Source organism: Zosterops lateralis (assembly GCF_965231275.1).
Source record: "Zosterops lateralis genome assembly, chromosome: 1".
Lineage (NCBI taxonomy): Eukaryota > Metazoa > Chordata > Aves > Passeriformes > Zosteropidae > Zosterops > Zosterops lateralis.
In genome coordinates, this window is record NC_139762.1 from 53,664,029 (window position 1) to 53,685,178 (window position 21,150).

General features: G+C 38.8%; 1 protein-coding gene across 1 annotated transcript in view; it reads right to left on the reverse strand.

Moving 5' to 3' along the window:
* Positions 1-21,150, reverse strand: part of HECW1 (HECT, C2 and WW domain containing E3 ubiquitin protein ligase 1) — a gene marked incomplete at its 5' end in the record, with an annotated part of 164,575 nt that overhangs the window by 81,899 nt on the left and 61,526 nt on the right. Inside the window, 2 exons of the mRNA XM_083885048.1 lie at positions 2,799-2,968; positions 12,712-12,787. Of these exons, the coding sequence (XP_083741174.1) occupies positions 2,799-2,968; positions 12,712-12,787 (246 nt within the window). The remainder of the gene's footprint in view (positions 1-2,798; positions 2,969-12,711; positions 12,788-21,150) is intronic.

Genomic DNA, 21,150 nt, shown 5'->3' on the forward strand with positions numbered 1-21,150 from the left:
ACAGTGTCATTATTTTTCTATTTATATTAGAGGATAAGCATCCACCCTTGCCAATTCTACTTTCCATTTTGGGAAATGGACACTTCCTTCTGAGATTTTCTTTGCATTTTGCCTCCAATCAGCATGATAGGACTATTCAACCTTAGCGCTTTTGCAACTGTCTGGGCTGGCAGGGCAATACCTGCCTAATATGGGGTTTTAGAGTCAGCCTGTCCAGTGCCGTGTGGTTTCCAGGCATCCACTTATTTAACATTACAGATGGTTCTGAAGAGCATGTAAAAACATACAGAAACATCTTCAAACTTATGTCTCTCTATCAGGAGAAGTTACCACCTTGGGCTTTAATTTGTCCCAGCCACTAATTCTCAGAGTGAGGGCTCTTTCACCTCTACGGTGAGCCCTGCTGTAAGTGTCAAATTGTCACTTGCTACTCCTCATCTGTAAGAAATTTTCATTTCCTTATATCTCCTTGTACAAAGTACTGCAAATCAGAGCAATGGAAGAATAGCTTTAAGTCAGAATAACTTGTGCTGAACAGCATTTGAACAGCCTATGAAATGAAGATGATCATCAATATTTCATGAGACAGATGAAAATTTGCCTGAGGTACCAGAGTGCTCCCAGAGCATTTGTATAATGCAGGTGGTTACTATACAAACAGAACAGCCTGGTAAGAATATGAGGAAGAATACCAGAACAAATTAATATAAGTAAATCAGTCGTCTTTTAGTCTGTAGGACTTTAAATGATGAAGCCCTACAAAGCTAAATTGATTCTTTCTGAATTTGCTCAAGAGTAATCAAGAACATACAGAAAGATCCTAGTCTTCAGATATTTTGATAATGTTATTTCCTATTCCAGATTTTTTCAAGTTCAGCATCCAATACAAATCAGATAGGTCATTCAATTGGAAAAAAAACCCCAACCAAACATATGCCTTCTATTCACACAGAGTGATGGAGAATCTAAGAAAAGAATGACTCTTCTGAAGTAATATATTGCTAAAAAATGTTTTTGCGAAAACAACTTGAGACTGATACTCTTAATGAAATGGCTATGAATCCTCAGTATTTTGTCTCTTCATATATTCATATCCATAAGTGAAAAGGGTGGACAGAAGAACGATTACCACTATGACTCAGCAAGAATTTTCAGGCTTCCTTCTCCCCTTGTGCCATGAAGGGACAAAATTGCAGAAAATCAGGCCTATGGTCTTCTGTGCAGGAGAAACCAATGCAGCTTTTCAGTAACAAAACAAAGAGTTCAGACAGGCTGATTGCATAGACTGCAGCAAAATGCACGCAGTTAAACATCCCAATATCAGCTGAGGGGAAGGCAGAAGGAGAACATGCTGAGCCATGGCTTGGCTCTTTTACACACTTTTGGCACTCACAGGCTAACAACAGAGAGGGAGAAGCAGCACGCTTGCACGCGATCAAGAAAACCTGGGGGCTGAACAGCAAAGCTGGAAGCCAGCTGTGCTCTTTTGCATGTCCATAATTAGGCCATTTCATTGTTTCTCCTTTTCTCACCGCCAAACTCCACTTTGAAAAGAAATGTCAGCCACAAACTCAGTCATTTGGCACAGCTTGAGGAGAAGACATTTTATCAGGCTCCCAACCCCATGTACTGAGCATCACACACAAAGAGCAAGTTTCCCCTTCATACCTGCTCCCCTCTAGTTCTGTGTCTTATGCACTTCACTGAAAGGTCTCTGCCAACTGCCTGATTCTCTGTGCCAGTTCTAGCTTGACCATGTCCACAGCTGGATCTGGGACCTCTCAACCAGATACATCTGGTGCTTGGCTCCACTGAGAAGTTATAACTTGGTGGATGCCTCATAACAATGTCTTCAATTAAGTCCTGCTAGAAAGCATTTTTCTCTGACTAGTTTCAAGGTTGTTTCCCTAGTCATATAACCTCCACCACCTGCCACATGACACAATGTGGTATCTAGTTTTTCCAGGTAGGAGAATTCAGTCCTATTTCTGCTGTCCTTTTGCCCACTCATCGTTCCATGTTTGACCTAATTACCCCTCAGCTACTTTACAATTTGCATTTTAATTTGAATAAATCTGTGCAGTGTATTTATTTACTTTTTACTCTTTCCTGCAATGGAGATATTGTTGTGACAGAGCACACCAGTAAATCACACCCAGTATGTCAGGCTCCTTTAATTCCAAAGAGATTCCTTATTCTTTGCTGCCTATTGCAATTTAGCATGTAATTTAAAAACAGCAGGAAGCAATTGAACTCTCAGATCTCATTAATACATACAAGTCCTTCCAACAAAAAGAAGCAGACTACAGACTATTTCTTCAAGGTGATGGCCAAATGTGCCAAAGTTGCCTTTGATTTATATTGCCACTGATGCTTTTCAATCACATTGCTTCTCTTTATTTGCAAGCCATACTTGCTCTGCTTTATATAATGTCTCTGTGTAAGAACACTAGGACAATCTAGCAGCAGCCTTTCATGCTATGCAAGTTTATTTTTCAATTCTGTTTCATGCCTGCCTTCAATAATTAACAACTTCATAAATTACACCAAGGAAGTACACCTACACTGAAAGTGTACTGAAAGTTTTAACGTACCACCCATCTTTCTAGCTAATTAAGCCTTTTCTACTGAGAGAAGTAATCATGAAATACATCAAGCACAGTTAGGTCAACAACTATTTAGCTAAGAACTTAATTAAAAAAAAAAAAAAAAAAAAAAAATAAAAAAAAAGGAAGGATAGTACTAGAGTAATAACCGTGTTTTAAGAAAAGTCTCAGCTTAACTCTCCAAGTGCTTACCTCTCCTTGCCAGATTGGGTTAACGGTGTTACACATGATCTTAGATCTTTTCTCCTGTCCATGATGAGGAAGGGCTGGAAAGATGCTATGTTTTCCAGGCTGGATGGAAATCTTCAGATAAGGATCTGGATTGAAAAACATTCCTTTCTTCAGACCAAAAGCCTGGAAATCTGAAAGAAGGTAAAGAACCTGATTAGTTTTCACATTCCAGGCATCTCCTTGGGATACTAGGAACAGTATAAAGGGAATTGGTAATGAACTCAAATAATATGGCAGGAATGTGAAAAAACTCACTATATTTATTGTGAGGCAATGTAATGCCAAACCATAATGATTTCGTGATTTAGGATTTACAAATTATTATATAATGAAACTGCAAATTTTCAGCCTAATTGTGCAGCCTGATTCAGCTTCTAAATCAATATTTATGCAACTTCAAGTGATACACTAATTTTTCTAATAAGCTGAGCCCTTGCTCAGTCTGACAGTAGTGGAAGGACTACTCCAAGAAAGAGATACCATCATTTAATGCCAAAGTCATGGCATTTGGTACCCAATGGATGTCATTTTTCCTGGGTATGAGTTTTACCACTCTACAGATCTTAGCTTTTACACCATTTTCTTCTACATTAGAAGTAATTTTACAATTTTCCCACTTTAAATCATTTTCTTCCCAGCATGGGTTAACTTCACCTTAGGAAAACTCTTGACTATAATGTCCAAATTTTAAGCAGGTCTTTACAGCTGCAGAACTCCCAGGGAGCATAATGTGTGTTGCACACACAAAAAATACCCTGGCACTTATCTGAAAATTTCCCCATAACATTCTGAAGAAAGACACAATGCCCACTATGATCTCTCCCCATGAAGCTGATGAAATGCAAACTAATCTGCTAATATATCATTAACTTTGCCTCAACAGACACAGACTGACCCCTGCGGTCTTCTCTTTTTTCAGATGCATTTCTAAGCTTTCTTTGGAACATATAAGCACTTGCTCCTATTAGCAAGTTCAGTAGCTAATTTATTTTCCACCACTCTGCATGGAGATTCTCCTCTGTTTAAAGCTTTATTTCGCATTGGGCTATAAGCACTGTACTGCATTTTGCCTATTTTCCCTTGCTGTATTGGAGAGATAAAAAAGTTTTAGACAAAATGGTTTCTAAAACTGCATAGATGCATACCTAAACATTCAATTTAAACACTCATTTTTTTCTTTTGGCAGTTTTTGAAAACATTAATTTTCACAGTCTTTTAATTCTCTTCTGATTAAAAACCCAATTATTCTGGCAGGTTGTGGGAGACCATGAAAAACCCTCAAGGCAGATATTTTGGATGACTCTGAAAATCATACACACTGCACACCATCATCAGTACTTTTCCCAGAAAATAGCTATATCAAACCCAGTTGTGTGTTGCTTCCTTAACATATGGTAATAGCCAACACAGTAAAACATGCAAATTGAAAAGAATTGCTTTTCTTTCCGTTGGTTTTAATCATCTATTCCACCACACAATTTATGTTGCAGATATTCAAAAGCTGTTGGACAGATGGTCCTGAAACAGACTGTATTTTACGAATCTTTTTTCTTGAGACATTCTCTAACAATAAACAAACAAACAAAAAAAAATAATAGAGGATATCACTACTAAAAGCTTATTTGAAAGCACATTGCTGAAACTATGTACTGCCACAGTCCTAGCAATGCTATCACACAAAGAAAATTATCTGCTTCAAAAAGATAACGCTGATTTTTTTTCCCCTTTTTTGTTTTCTGAGTGCACAGTCTGCATGTAACCAGGATGTACCTCATCTAACAGCCCTGCTGAAATCCTATACAGCAAACTCTTTTGCTTTGGAAGTTTTATTGTTAGAAATGCATTCAAGAAAAAGAAACCAAGATTGCAAAAGGAGTATGAAGGACAGGGCCCAGCAGTGTATTAGCTCAGGCTGCTAACATATGAGAGGAGAGAAAGACCTCTGGGATCTTATTTTCTTTCTCTCTGATACTTCCTCAAAAGAGTCTGAAACTGAAATATTCATTGCTGTATATGTTTTCGACTTTTTTTTTCCCCTTCAAAGAGAGACCACGCTATCTTTTGGTACCACTGAGTAACAAAGTAGTCTACTGATAGAAAATACCTAGCACTCAATTATCTATACTTATATATCATGCATCCTAAAAAAAAATAAAAAAATTAGGATGACCTACCAACCTCTTTTCAGTTATGGGAATTAGAGTGCAGCCATGAAGATGAAGGTACTCCTAGCCTCAGTTAATAGTCTCATTTTTGTATTCAGATGAGGAAAAAAAAAAAGGAATTTAGCTAAGCATGTGGCATGAAATTTTATTTGTGCAATTTTCTTGCTGAAATTGCACAATAAAACAATTAAAAAAAAATCAGTTAAAAACTTCCATTTTATTTTCGAAGTATGAATAGGGCTAGCAGAAACAGCTTTCCCAAGGACAAATATCTCAATCATGCATCTCACCCCAAATTCTCATCGCTGTGAAAAATAGAGCATCAAAACTGAAAAAGCTCTTAATAAAGCTACATGGATATCTGGAGATAATCAGAAATCTATCTGTAGGTCCTGTAACTATCTGCTGAAACTTGCTGATGTAACTCTTATCATTCCAGTAAAACTCCCCAACAGAAGAATCACAGGCATTCTGCCTTCCCAAACGAAAATATTTTTCTCTATCATCTTCAGAAAAAAGGTTCAGAAGATACTAAACTTTTTAAGTGAAGGTCTGAAGCTAACCAAATTTAAATCTTGAGTTGAATGAATGAATTCCAGAAGGCTGGGACATACCCTGCTGTACACTATAATTTTAGAGTGCATTTCTTGGAGGTATATGAGGAAATGCTACAAAGATAACTCATCCATGGCTTGCAAAGGTGTTTTTTCATCCAGTCTCTTAAAAAAAGTTATTAATGTACCATATGTCAGTTTGTGATTTAGTCATAAATCACACTTTAGTGTGAAAGAGGTTATATACATCTAACAGTTTAATAGTGTCAGGCCATCTCTCATGACAGATGACAGAAGGAAGAAATCCAGGTAAAGACAAAGTAATTACAGCCTGTCACTGCCTCAGACTTGCACTACTTGTAAGTACATGAATCCTGTTTCAGTTAGGCTCTCCTCATTGGAGAAAAATGCCTTGTACTAACTGCTGCCTGCTGCTGTCCCCAAGTGACTTATGAATTTCTTCCAACCCCAGAGCTTTCTTTTCATATATGCTGATCTCCAGGTGCCTGGATGAGACCTAGGGAAGCTTTACACATGGTCACTTGTGTGCATATACCCTGTGTCCCATAGGTGTGCCACAGACTTCCCTGTCTGCTTTATAAAGGGTCATTTGGGATCACAAACTTTGGGACACTGGTGACTGGATAGTGATGGAGACTATTTTTGTGGTGAACCAGTGTGTTTATTGGAGCCAGGTGGGGATGTCAATTCCAGAAACATACTAGAACACATCTGTGTTTTACAATGTTTGAATTTGCCTCAGTACAAGTCATTAAGCTTTCAAAAGCTCGGGGGAAGAGTCACATTTTGTTATGCTCAGCAAGTAGATTCTCTGACAGTAATGATGAGCAAAACTACCATAAAGATGTTATTTCAATTCCCTGCAGACAGACCAAGGTATTCAACCAGACCCATACTCCATGTCAGGTGCATGACAGAAAAGGATGGAGAATCAGATAGAGAACCAGACTCTGGAGCAGTCTGTTACCTAAATTAATTACATTTAGTCTGGTCATCAATATGTCAGGAGTAACTTAAGGGAGTTGGAAGCTGTTCTTCCCAAGGGAAAAGAAGATTTTGCTAATAGAACTTCCCTAGAAATAACACACAAGGCTATTCTGTGCAGTTTATAGATGTGTCTCAAGAAGACACAGTCCATCTAGTCTCTTGACAGCACATATACTAAATATTCTACTGACAATTCCAGAGTCTACAACCCAACAGAAGGGTCAAAGACTAGTAAGTAGCAGAGGACTAGTGTTGAAAAACTGATACATGTGTTTTAAAACAGATAGCAAATTCCTTTCAACAAATGCCTAGTATTGAATGGCCTTTGTGTTCCCAAGCACCATCCAAGTGATGACAATTGACGTCTTGCAGGTATCTGTACTGGCACTTCTGCAGAGGTTATTAACCCTAAGAAATTCTATGGTCAACCCACCAAATTCACATTTTTCATATTTATCATACTAGCCTCATGACCTCAGGACCAGGAAATGAGACATATTTCTCATGAGCCATCTGACCCCTTGAAAACATGAAGACATCTTGAGTTATGCCAAACTTGCCCAGAACATACCTAAAACCAGAACTAATGAAGTTAACAGAACACTGGAAAGACCCCAGTGTTACTGGAATGACCACAGCCAATTTAGATTATGAACTAGCCTGAGGAATACCAAAATGGAATTTATTCTATGATCTTTCATTAAAGGCAGAAAGTAAAAAATAGTGTCATCTTACTGAGATCCTGATAGTTCATGTATCAAAGCACAATAAACCATCTTCATAATTCATCACCACAAGAGAACTGCTAATTAGGATGTCAGTGGACAGCTCCATCATTTCCCTTCAGATTTCCTTTGTGAATTCCCAAAGAGCTATCAGCTCTTGTTCTGACACTGAAAAAACACACTTGAACAGGACTGGTATCTGGACAGACTACCAGTGAGGGAAGGTAATTGCCAGGGTGCTGATATGTCAGTGCTTCTTTTGTAGACTTTGGACAGAACAAGAAGAAACTATCTTAGAGGGCAGCAGTTCATCTACTGACCTGAGCTATCTAAGAGATAGGCATGGCTCCAAAGAAAGGAACAACAAAACATGGCTTGCTCAAGATTCAATGGGAGGCACATAAGCACTGCCTCTCAGCAATGTGCTTTTAAAGAAGTACTTTTAGTCACTGTCAGTGGACCAATATTTCAGTAGTAAGGGCACAGCAATTATTGCATTTATTGAAATGCCAATTTGACTCATGAAGTAGCGTATGATACCAAATTTTATTTGGTAATCACCACTTTGGAAGAAGATGAGCATGGATTTCCAGAAGTTTTGCATCTGGTATTAATCAGATTTCAAGAAGCAAATATTAAGGAGTTTAGAAATCAAACAGCAATGTGCAATGATAGGAATTCTTAAAATCCAACACAGCAAACTAATGCAGCAGAATTGAGAAATATACTACTTAAAGTACAAGAGATGACTGACTTGATCAGCTACTGAATGAGATTCTGCAACTGACGATATGCAAGAGGTTAAATAAAATGTTTCTTTTTGCTCTCAGCAATTACAGACATATAGACAGACTTCACTTTTCTTTAAAAAAAAATGCAGGAGAAAAAGAAAGGGCTAGTGTAATTGCACAATAAGATATTTTAAGGTCTGAGATTTAAAAAGAAGACTAAGTGGATCAGATAAACTAAAATATTTCTGCCACAGGACTCCTAGGCAAAATATTAATGACAGTGAAAAACATAAGAAAATATTTTTTCTAGCTGTAAATGCTTCAAAGAAAAACAAAAGGGTTTTTCATTTGTTTAGAAGAAGGGTAGTAGAGGTATTAGGAAGAAAATAGGTGTATTAATAAATGAAAAGTAGCAGTGGAATAAATTAATTATTCCAAAATGTCTGAGAGACAGGCTACCTTTTCATCTTCATCAAGAGGGAAAACACAGAAAAAGTCTGAACCATTAATGTTAACAGTTTATCACAGCAAGGGAGTGTTTTTATCACTGCAAGTGATTAACTGCTGGAGTAAAGTACCATCTCAGTGTCCTCAGATCCCGACTCCACACCTATCTGTGAGATCCATCTGAACCAAACTCACACAAAGCTCACCACCACAGGGCAAGGTGTCCTGTGTCAAATAGGAGAACAGAGCAGTTGAATTCAAAGCCTTCTGAGGCCTTTCCAACCGCTAGTCTAGGCATATGTCGTAGGCACAATGTGTACTAGGCATGGAAAAAAGCCACCTCACCTTGACACAAGATCTGACAAGTAAGAAAAAGGTGTGGGATTAGTAGTTATAAAGTCAGCCACCAGAATTTTAAAAAATTGTTGGAAAAATAAAGTGCATTATATATGTGCATTCTGAACAAGTATTTCACGCTAACAACGACTGTCATAACGACCCTTAGCAAACCTTATACTATTTTCAGTTGTGATTTATGCTTTAACTTCTATAAAGTGACAACTGTTATTACTTGAATACCTGGTCTGAAAACCACACAAAAACAACTAACAAGATTCTCAGAGAGGTGTAATGGAGATAAATGTCTGAATGTTTGTGAAATATTAGGATCTTCTGGTAATTTGTTTCCCAGAGACACTTATAAATAAAGTGTGCAAAAACATGAGATATGTGAAATATTAAAGCCTGAAAAAAATTATTTAATGCAACATAGAGCTAGGAGCCATATTATGCAAACCTCATGATAACACTTTCTAAATATACCAACAAACAAGACTGGTTTTAAGGGCTTTCAGCAAATGCGTTATACTGCTGCTAAACATGAACCTGCAAGTGAAGTAGCTGGTACATCTTGGGAAGCTTAGTACATTTTTTCCTTCTGTACTTCACAAAAGAGAGCTCTGATGCTTTTCAGCCACCTTATTGGAAGTATGACATTCACTGGTAACTGTGGAAAAGGTACGTTTGAAAAGTAAATGCAAAGTAGACTGCAGAGTTTTCCTTTAAAGGCTTTTTTCAGTCTAGCTAAATTAGGCTTAAAATATTTCTCTTAGTGTCTTAAATAATGAAAGCTATAATAATACAGTCATCATAAAGATTATTAAGAAGCTTAATCATGGGAAATTACCTTCTTTGAGATCAGTGTTGCCAGTGAACCTATTAATCTAAACCAGCCTTTCACAGGATCAACTTCCAGTCTTCAAGGAAGCAAACATGAAGTAAAAAAAACCCACCTGATGACATGATGCAAACTCCCTGCTATTTCTATTCTCAAGAAGCTAGTCATATTCTTGTGCCTTGAAGGATCATTTTACACCTTTTTCATTGTTTGACATTTTTATTCAATCCAGAAATATTTTCTCAAACAAAACCTCCAGTGAAACAGTTTAATTTTGTTCAACCAAATACTCAATAAACTACAGAAAGAATAAAGCACTTTGTCAACAGCTTTTTAGAAAAAAAACCCTGTTTCCACACAGTTCATTTTAACACAGGGTCTCACTGGACTCTCACCACTACAGAAAGCAATGCAAGTCAACTGAAACACACTCATGTTGTTCAGCATTTCTTGTGATTTGGCCTACTTTGAGATTTTTCTCTCCCACTCTAATAACTTTTTCTTCTAAAAAAAATTATATGGCAGAAGGCATAGCTTTTCTTGCATTCTTTAGATTATAGACTGCTTAGGGCATCCTCTGGTTGGTGCAATGGGCTCCAGTCACACTAATGACACTCTAGCCAATTTTTTTTTAACTGCAACTAAATCAACCAGTGTGGTGGTGCTTAAATTCAATTCCAATTGGGTTTTCACTGCTCCGGTTTGGTTTTATAATTTGTGTTTTATAATTTTGTATTTATTTCTATTGTTTAAGATGGCCTCTCCTTCCCTCTCCTTCTCTCCTTCCCTCAGACTTTCCTTCCCCCCCCCCTCAAACCTTCCCGCCAAAATCTTGGTTGTCCTGGTAACCCCATCCCATAATAGTTGTTTACCACTTTTCGGTTACCTGTCAATCTTTAAGTTATATAACTTCCCCACCCCCTCATCATGTATTCCTCCTCCCCAAGTTACTTGTTATTGGTTCAAAAGTTGTGCATTGCCTCATTATACGATGGCAAAAGGTTGTAATTGGTCCCACGCAATCCCACCCCTGAACCCACTCAATAAAAAGCCGTGCCATTTCGAGGCCAGCGTCTCTCTCCGGAGCGCTGCCTTGGGGCTACGCATCCCTTGGTTGCACACCCTGAGAGTCCCGCCTTTCTATTCTGCGCACTATCCGCACCGTGGTCGAGTTTGCCCACGCCTCTGGCAAAGTGAGCCCCTGGATGTAGTGGCGGCAGGGCTGGCCGGAACTGCACCCATTGGAAAGCCGATCCACTGCAAACCAGAATTTGGAAACCTACCTTTTAAGTAATGACTATATTAACTAATGACTGAAGATGACAGTATACCAAAATATAGATATGGAAAAGTAAAACTCTGTATAAGCAAGTGACAATAGAGAGATTACTGCTGACATAGTGGTGCAAATGGAAAAGAATCCCAGTTCCTTCTGATGCCTCTGGGAAGTCTGCCTTGATTTGCATTTATTAGCTAGCATAATAGATATAGGAATAGCAATAATTCTGCTTTGAGAGAGACAATATTTTGTTGCTGCAGTGTTGACTAAGAAGGCAATAAATAAATCTTGTGATGTGTTAATCTGTTAATTTCAGAAAGACTGAAAAGGAACTATTTTGATAAATTAGATTTTTGATTAAATAATTGCAAAAATATTTTATCAAAGTCTTTCATATATCTGGCTGTGATGTTGTTAATATGGATGTGATATATATATGCAGATTAATTGCTTGTAAATCACTGGATAAGATGTCCCAAATGTATTATGAGGTATGGTCTTTATATACTTTAAATCAAGCTGTAAATTAGATACTCTAGTGTATAAAAGGGCCCACTGACACCACATTATTTAGCAGCCTCACAAATTACTACTCTTGACACCTCTAGGCCAAAGAATCTGAGAGAATGAAAAACTGTAACTAGTTCTGGGCCACATTTTCTGTGTAAGATTATTTATAGACATTAAAAAATATTAAGCCTACTTCTTTATTTCTGTTGAGCTAAACCTGTGGTTTTACCAACTGATAGGTGGATGTCTAGTGTGCAACTTGGCAAAACTAAGTAATGTGTTAAAAAAGCCCTGTCCAATGTCAGCATGATCTGCCATGTATCATACACAACCTCTCAAGAACCACACTGGCTGCCTAATTTGGAAAAGCACTGACATGCATCCTTAATAGAGGGAAGCTTGAAATAAATCATATGGCCAAAATCAATAATATATTGAGATGCTTGTCCAAGAGTTGGACTTTATACTTAAAGGCCTATGCCTGTAAAACTTTCAAACTAGGGTAACATATTTGCTCTGTACTACATGCTCAAAGAATTTCCAAGTCAAGTCAAACATCGTTCTCTTTGTCTTCCAGGAGCTAAAAAAATATGGAAACCAAGCAGCAAGCATAAGACTCCAAAGTAAGAGTCATGTTCATAACCATTCTCTTTTGACAAACTGGTATATACAGATGTGATTTACATGTTGTTCTTACCAAAGCCAGGTCAAATGGTTCATAGCTACTACATGGAAACATACTAAGCCTTTAAAACCTGCCCTGACATGCCAAATAATGAGGCTGAGCATTCTGCATGAAATGCAGGTAAGTGAGAGCAGTTTTCTGGCTCAAGAAGTATGAGAGTCACTTTTGAGCAATACAGAGAAGCATCTGCACCACAGCACATGGATCTGCCTCAGGTCCAGATCATGACTGTGGAACATGCTTTCTAAGGAACAGAGTACTACCACAAATCACATTTTGCTCTGTAAATAAAGCATACGCCTTTGATCTTGCTTTCCCTGACCTACATATTTAATTGTAAACAGAAAAACCTAATATAGCCCTAGAACTCTGCTTGAACAAGCTACTTCAGCACATAACCTTCACTGAAGGAAAAGAGCATGGCAATAATCATAGATATTTATTCTCTGTCTCAGCATCACATCTAGAGCCACAAAGAACCCATGTATAAATATATGCATACATATACTTACACACTTGTGTACATGAAAGGTTGTAGTAACTTTAGTCCCAAACTTGTTGGGCTTAAAACTTTCATATCAGCAGTGACTTACCTGACAATGAAAAACTTATCAGTCTCCGACTTCCTTGTCCCTGGACTGAGTCTTCATTGGTGATGCTTTTAAAAATCTGCAGGAGATAAAGAATTATGAGAAAGAGTAGTGTCGTACAACTCTTGAACAGAGAATTACTTAGTAACTGTCTTTTTCACAGATTCTTAGTTAGTTTTACAACTAAGAATCAATTATATGACCAGAGATCAAAACCATGTTTTTATCTAGATAACCATTTAACCATTAATGACCTAAGTCATCCCTGCCTGGAAGTTTTCCCTTAAAAAATCAGAATGATGCAAAAATACTACTGTAATTTGAATACAGTAGTTCTTCACCCAAAAAGGAACTACTCATTAGTCAGGAGATAAAAGTAGTACATAAGGATGGGGATGTGGCTATCACCTCTTGAAACAACTTTCAAGAGTTGTTATTACTCGTGGAAAATCTTATTCCAGAAAGTGTATTGCGTACCTTTGGGAAAGACTTCTGAGAGCTTACTAGTATCCTGCACAAAAAACCTATTGTGAATTATGCTAAAAACATGCATTGAGGATGGTGTTAAAAATAAATAAATAAAGAAATAAAGAAATAAAGAAATAAAGCTCCACAGATTACTCTTTGTACTGCACAGTTCAGTTTTTAATGTCAGTCTTTGGTTCAGCAAGTTTACTGGTGAGCTGACGTTGTGCAAATTAGGCCCCAAGCTGCCTTCTGGCTGTGATCAGAACTGGGAAGCAACAGCACCCATGATCCAGTGTCTGGGGGATTAGGAGAAGCCTACCACCGGTAGTTTTTGTGTGGAGTCCCTGAGCAGGGCAGAGGAGATGCCATTGTGTGTCAGCAGGGAGGTGGTGCTATGAGTACTGCTTCCCACTGACTTTGGAGTCAAACCAAGTGCTGCTCTGCCCCCGGGAAGCAGCAGCTCCATGTCACTCTTGCCATTCAGCTTTCAGCCAAAAAAGAAAAATAGCATTTATGCAGTGAAGTTCCAATTTCTGATGGGAAACAGTAAATGAAGCCCTACTCAGCTGTGAGTCATTGCTCGGTATATTAAATATTGTGTAGTCAAGCTTAACTTAGAAAACAAGCTGCTCTCTGCTCCCAGATAGTGCAAAACCTGGGCAAGCGGGTACTTAGCCCAGCTAGCAGGGATTAACAACCACACACAGATGAGACCTAGATCAAAAATATATGGATTGAATTTAGACATCCTTATAAAATAATGGGTTTTGCTGGACCTGACTTTTAGTCATAATAATTTTGTTTCTTCTAGACTATCTAAATAGGATAAAAGGTACTAAGTAGGGTGGGACTATGAATAAATTCCAGTAGAAGCATCCCTACTGGATCACAGCTAATTAGTTGAAATTGTACTGTTGGCCTTCTCAGCAAAGTAGGTTTCAATATATTTATTGAATCCACTTTCTGGATAGAGACACATTTAAATCAGAATATATGTGACTCTGGGAATTTTATGACAAGAACTCAGCAATGTTTACCAGCCAAAGTTGTGATCTCATCAAGAAACAATGACATTTCCTTGTCAACATGCATTTTTCATGCTATATCACTGTCAGGTATTAATTACACATTATGCTTTAATGCTTACTTATATGAATTTGTCCAGGGTATTAATGGGACAACCAACGTAGATATGCGCACATTTATAAAAGGTGCTTCTGTCTAGTTCTTCAATATTTTTTCTGGGATTTTATTTAGACCTGCCACATATGTCATACATCATGCCAATAGAATAGTTCAGCAGACTATACTTTGAACAAAACACGGTGGATCTGATGGGGTCCTGCAAACATGTTCAAAACTTAAAAATATTTGCTATTAAATGACCCTTCAGGGACCATATCTACATTAGTAAAACTATATTGAGACAGTTATAATAGAGTGTTGGCACAAATCCTGATAAAAAGCAAACCATCGCAGCATGATCAAACTTGCACCAGCAAAGCTTGCCATTATACAAGGGGAGTAATAACACATCCAGTTCCATAAGTGAAACAACAACAAAATAAATATATTTTCTCCTGAAGGGTCCATCTGTTCTGTGAAGCAGGTGCACCCCACAGCGCCCTGTCAAGTGCTCACCACTCAGCCACACAATCAGGGGTACTAAAAGCCAGCCCTGCTGTGCAAACGAGCTCCATCCTCAGTAGCTGACCCCTGCATAACTCTTTGAGATGCAGCACTACATCAGCATGCCAGACATTTTGAGAATGCCTAGCAATTAACCTTAGCAAAATGAAACACTTGCTGGAAGCTTTTTCGATTTTTTTCCTGACCAGGTGGATGAGAAAGGGAATGCATGGCAGAAAGGCTGAAGGAGAGAAGCTTTTGTCCTTTGGTTTGAGATCTATGATGCACCATTAAAGACTTCATGCAGCTGAGCCTTCTGTGTAGCTCTACCATCACAAACCTGTGCTCCTCACCCTCCAGTGGTCTAAAGGCACTGGTCTGCCACTCTCCTCACACATACACAGCACCTTCTCACCCATGATACGGGTCCTTAGGCATGCCAGGACACACACCAGAGCAGGCTCAGGAGCAGGCAAACACCCTCTCTCAAAGAATAGGAAGGGTAATAGGAAGGCCATGAAAGCGACTATTCTTTAATATTGGCTTTTCAAAAAGTCAGAAGGAACAGCAAGGAAGTAAGGAAGATAAATCTCCCAACATTAAGCCTGATTTTCTGAATGTAAGAAAAGCTATTCACTGCAGTTTGGATTCACTGTTTTCTAATGCAATACCAGACTGTCCTCAGTAATGAGGACAAGATTGCACTTGATGCAGAGCAGGGCAAAAGAGGGTAAGTGGTCACCAGAGCTCATCAGCAGCCGTATCAAACATGTTTCATTTTGAGGCCCGGGACAGAGATGTGCACAGGTCATACTGTTCCTGCTTGCCATTCATCATGAAGGAAAACCAGACTGATTTTAGTGGCTACAATATAATTACATTGGGAGTTTTGTCACTGTAAGTAAACCTTGAGTTTAGTCATCAGGAGGTAAAACCCCCTCTGTCTTCTCAACTGCCACTTAAAACACAGTGAGCTGACAGACAGACAACATTCCTCTCATCACTTGACATCCTATGGGCTTGAAGTCCCTCACATGAAAAGGAACAAATGTGATTTTCCCTCAATAACTTCTGTGCTTTTTCATGCCCTTGAAGTGAGAGCTCAATCTGAATTAGCTTGATATTTTTTGTTTATAATGCCATTTTTGCACATTGTGCAACCCAGCCTAAGTATTTTACAGGTCCTGCTGATAAAAAACAAAATTAATATGCTTTTATTACATACTTCTGCTATATCTAGACATGAAGATACGACATGAGCTGCAAGTCTCAGCCTAACTGATACTCTCCAAAAACCAAAGGCTTCCTGAACTAGGTTCAAACCTCCTTTTGGTTCCTTTTGAATGTAATTGGAGCCAGCATCATTGCCACTGATGTCAGCACGTATGTTCAAACAGTTAGAGAAGCATCAGTGTTTCCTTTAAAATATTCTCCAGTAAACACACACTGTAAAATCTCCTGGTCTGTGATAGACCTCTCCCAGCCTCTGAAGCAAGGTGAAAGATGACTACCAGGACCTGTGAGGGCTACCTGTGAAACATGGGAAGGTACTTGAGGCCAGATTGAAGCCTGTCGGGACTTGCTGACCTCAGGAAATGGTCCAGCTTAGGTAGTGCTTTTCATTTTTACAGTACAGAGAAAAAAGAAGGCTGAAGGAGAAGACTGAAAGCTAAAAATAATAGTCTTGTCCTGGAATCACTTTTCCTTGTGAGTAGCTCCTTCCAATACTAGAAGGAGGTTATGTGACCTTGAATGAGAAAGGGGGCAGGTTTCACACTAGCAAAGGGTGCCCTTGAGACTTTCTCTTTAGCCATGGCATGTGTTATGAAAAAAAAATAATCATCTTGAGAAATCCCAGAGTATTACAGTCCATCAGTTCTTGCTGAGGCAAAATTCCAAGCATGTCACTAAAAATTTGTCTAAGCAGAAAGCCAGAAACAGAGACTCTCACAACTAATTAAGAATATCTCCTAAAATACCCTTCCCTTCACTAGTCTACCTAAATATGTAGAAGAGTAACAAGCACAATACTCTTGCTCCTGCAAATAATGTGGTTTACAGGGCACCCTTAGGGTGCCCCTATTCAGCCTCCCTGTTGCTCTAAGTTATGATGAAGAAAATACTTTTGGACACAGGTACAGTGTGAATACAGGTCTGGAGGAAACTAATTGTTGTAACAGTGTTTATCTAGTGCTGTACTAGAAAATCTGCTTTTGGACTTTTGAAAAGTACTATTAATTTGTGTAATAGTGCAGCATGCTGTCAAAACCTCCTTTGCAGCATTAAATTCCTTTTAGCATGTTTGCCTATTGTGCAGTACAACTTAACTATTCCTAAAGTCCTGCTGATACAAAACAGGATAAATATGATTTTATTATATGCATCTACCACAGTTATACATGCACAGCTGACAAATACAAGCACCTACTCCCTTTCCCACACACAGCACAGGAAAACACTCTAATGTTTTGGTGTTCTGTAGCACCCTTCCTCTCCAGAAGGAAGAGGATTTCTGTCCTCCACCAGAAGGAAAAGGACTTTTTTGGCCACTGCGCTTGTGTTAAGTGATTCAACAAAACTAAATGAATTTTCTTTTCCCGTAAGTTGAAGAAACATCTAGATTAAGTAATCTTACTCTTCACTGACAGCCAAAGCACTTTTGTATCAGTAGCTTCTGCTGCAAGAGAATGGTGACATTTAACTGATATAAATTACCTCCCACAGGTCAGTACTTCTTCCATTTAAACAGAGGAAATTACAGTGATATTAAGTGCTGCACTACCTGTTTGCTTTCATTGACTTTATATCATAATGAGCATCATGCACATGACCTAATGCTCAATATAATCAAGTTCCCATTTTACAGGATGCTAATTAAAACCTAGAATATTTTACACTGATAGCACAGGTTGTAACTACACAAATATCTAACACAGATTAAACAGTCAGGTACTGTAAACTTGCAAAGCTCTAGCTGGGGCAATACTATCTATTCACAAGAGTGTTTCTTTTAAAAAGTAGATCTAAGGACATATCAACGTATTCAGAAGAGCTCACACTTCCAAGCAGTACTCTCCAGACCTATAATCAAGATGGAAATCTACAATGAAAGAAGACTGGAAACCATAAAGCAACAAAATAGTTTCTATTTGTACACACAGGCTCTAAGGTTGAAAAGCTATTGATTTAGAGCATTGCAAAAAGGGAAAGCTACAACCTGTGCTTGATTCAAATTGAAAATGAAAAACAGCCTCAACTCAGCCCCAAACTGTGCATCAGCAAACAGTAAAGGTATTGCTACATGTGTCAGAGCTAAAGATGTGGTGTTGAAGTGCAAAAGACAGGCTGTCCAGTCATTGCCTGCACTATGCTTACTTCAAGCTCCAGTTCTCTGCTTTTCAAGACCAGCAGACTTAAAGCAAAATAAGTAAGGTTAACAGCCTTGCTGATTTGAGTTTAAACCAGCTTGGAGCTATTGTTTTAATACACCAGAGTGTACACGGCACAGGAGTCCAGAACAGTCCTCAAAAATTTATTCTCCCCTTACCAATTTCTGTTGGCTTTCACTGTTGCACTCTTGACATCACTGAATGCTTAACATTAGATCAACTCTTCAAAACAAGTGGAAAAAGGCTTACATTTTCTACAGCTCAGCAGTGAAGCATCTTATCACAGTAAGATAATATCAGGCATCATCCTGAGTTCATACTTCATATTCTACCATCTTCTTTAGGGAGGGAATTCCTCAGTAGTTCTGCAAATGGGTGAATATTCCCATTTCCTCTCTGGTGCTGAATTTAAAAATAAACTGTTTTGAAAAAAAATTGACCAAGCAAACATGGACTAAGTGCCTCCTTTCCCACCATCGCTTGGCTTCTCTAGTGAAGAAGCTGCTCTGGGATGCAAGGGGCAAATTCTGAAAGGAAGAAATGCAGATCTGAGCTCCCTGACTGCCACTGACAGAATTATGTCTATAATCCCAGGCATCACTTTGAAAATCTACCCCTAATTAGTGGCAGTGCTTCAACTGCAACCCCTACTCTGCTAACAGAATTATCTAGCTCTTGAATGCAATATATTCCACTTATCCTGTTAGCTTGTTAAGCCATTGTGCTGGCACAGTAGTATTTTGCTATCAGGTGCTTCCGAACAGCTGCCAGCTTCTCCAGCAGCAGCAGCCTAACTCCTGCTGGGCACTCGGCACAGCCCTCAAGGACTGTGACCACACACACACAGAGGCATCCCCATGTGCCATGGTCAGCAGCACTCCAGCCTTGTAATACACCACTTTCACAATGCCATTCCCTAGTTAAGTGGAGAATCTGCCTTTTGTGGGCACATGACAGCTGCCCTCTCTCTGAAGAACACATCTTTTACCCCACCCTGCAGCACTGTTTATTGACTATTTTATTTATTCCCAGGAGAAAGAAGTTTTCATTCCAAAAGCTTTTGTCTAAGAAACCCCTTAAATAGGTCGCAAGAAAGTGAGTAAACATTTTTCCTCCCATGGAAAATGTTATGAATTGTTTCGCCAGATAGTAGATTATGAACTGTGGCAGCCAAACTAAAATACTGGGGAAAAACCTGCTGCTTAGTGAAGTGCATCAGTGACATCTAAAAGGCAACTGTCAACAGGCTTACAACAAAAGGACATCCAGGGACACTACATACCAACTATATGGAGGTTTCCATGCTGGCATGAAGCTATTTCATATTCCCTGACCAATCCTATGTGTGTAGAACGCTCTTTCACCATAACCAGAATCTCAAATAAGGATGTAAAGAGCAAATTCTTCCAATTAAAACAAAATCAAGGACTGAGGCAAGAAATTAGTACCTCCCACAGAGTCCTGTATCTTTTTCTTCCAAAAATTTATTAAACTCAGCTTTTTAATTGTTTCAACAACTCTGCCTAGTAAACTTCAGTTATCCTTTGGCAGCAGAGGAAGAGCTTTGATTAGAGATCTGATCTTCTTTCACTCTTTGAAACTTTATTTAAATAGCCTCAGATTTTCAGATACTGAAAGACAATCACACATGCAGGTTGTAGGGTTTGGGTTGCTGTTTCTGGGTTGAGGGCTGGGCTACATCCAAGCAGTAGATATTTCACTTATACTTATCAAATTTTGGGGAGGATTGTTTTCTGCAGCATATCCTACCAACTGCCCCCACATTGGCTCTGAGACCATGGACTATTTGGTGCCAGTGACCCTGTGAGCCTTATGAAGTCTCTCAGCAAGGGTAAAGTGGTCCAAAGCACAGCAGTATTTTACAGACCCAATGCTCAGAACAAACTCCGGTTTAGTTAGCAGGGAAGATGGCTCCTTGGGGTTGCTAAACAGCTTTTGCTTCCCAGCATTATCACCATCCAAAGAAAAAAAAACCTCTAAGAAAATCTGGTGTTATGATCAGATTTACACCAGGCAGCTGCCTAATGCAGAACAGGATTGGCCCTGTAAATCTGACAGGTCCATATACATAGACTATTAATGTGCTTAATCACTCCGTCAGCAAGAACTGCTTGTAAATATTATCCTCTCTGGAACACCTAAGCAATATCCTGCAAGCCACTGCAATAACTGGGAAGTTTGCCATTGACAGATGAAGAGGCCTCTTGGACACTGATTGGATCATGTAATTTTGTATAAAATTTGCCCCACAGACTTCAAATTCAAACTTTTCATGAAAACACTTCGTTTGTATAGAGAATTAAAAAATTGTTGCCAAGACCTTTTCTCTCTGCCTATGAAATGACTGGAGTCACCAAAACATAGTGCATATATAGCAGAAACACGGACACATCCATGATGTCTTTGAAAGGCAGGAAACTATTAGACAGCAGCTGCCTTCACTACAGCTTCAGCTCTTCTACCATGGTTTGGATGAGATGAGTGCACAGATGAGTAATGCTGACAGGTGAGGGAGAGAACAGTATCTTTCGGCTAAGCTGTGTTTGAAGAAGGGCTCAGAGCATTAGTCATGCTGTCAAAGCGTCTGGACAAAGGAACCGAGTCAATGACCCTTTGCACCATAAAAGAAGCAGCTAGGCAGTGAACAATGCCCATTCTTCTAGATGAATGCCTCAAATACCAGTTCAACTATGAATACCATTATTTCCAGAAGCGAGTTACAGACACTTTACTTTCAGCCTTGGGTCCTACTTTGGGCAGAAATGAGGAGACTGTAGATTTATAGTTTGAATTTAAAAGTAGAGAAATATCTGTGCTACTTCAGATGTCCCTCAATTTTGCTGAATTCCTAATAAAACATTACACTACACAGATCATTTTTCAAGTTAGGATGCCACAGAAAGGGTAAAGCTGAGAAGAAAAAGAAAATCTGCTT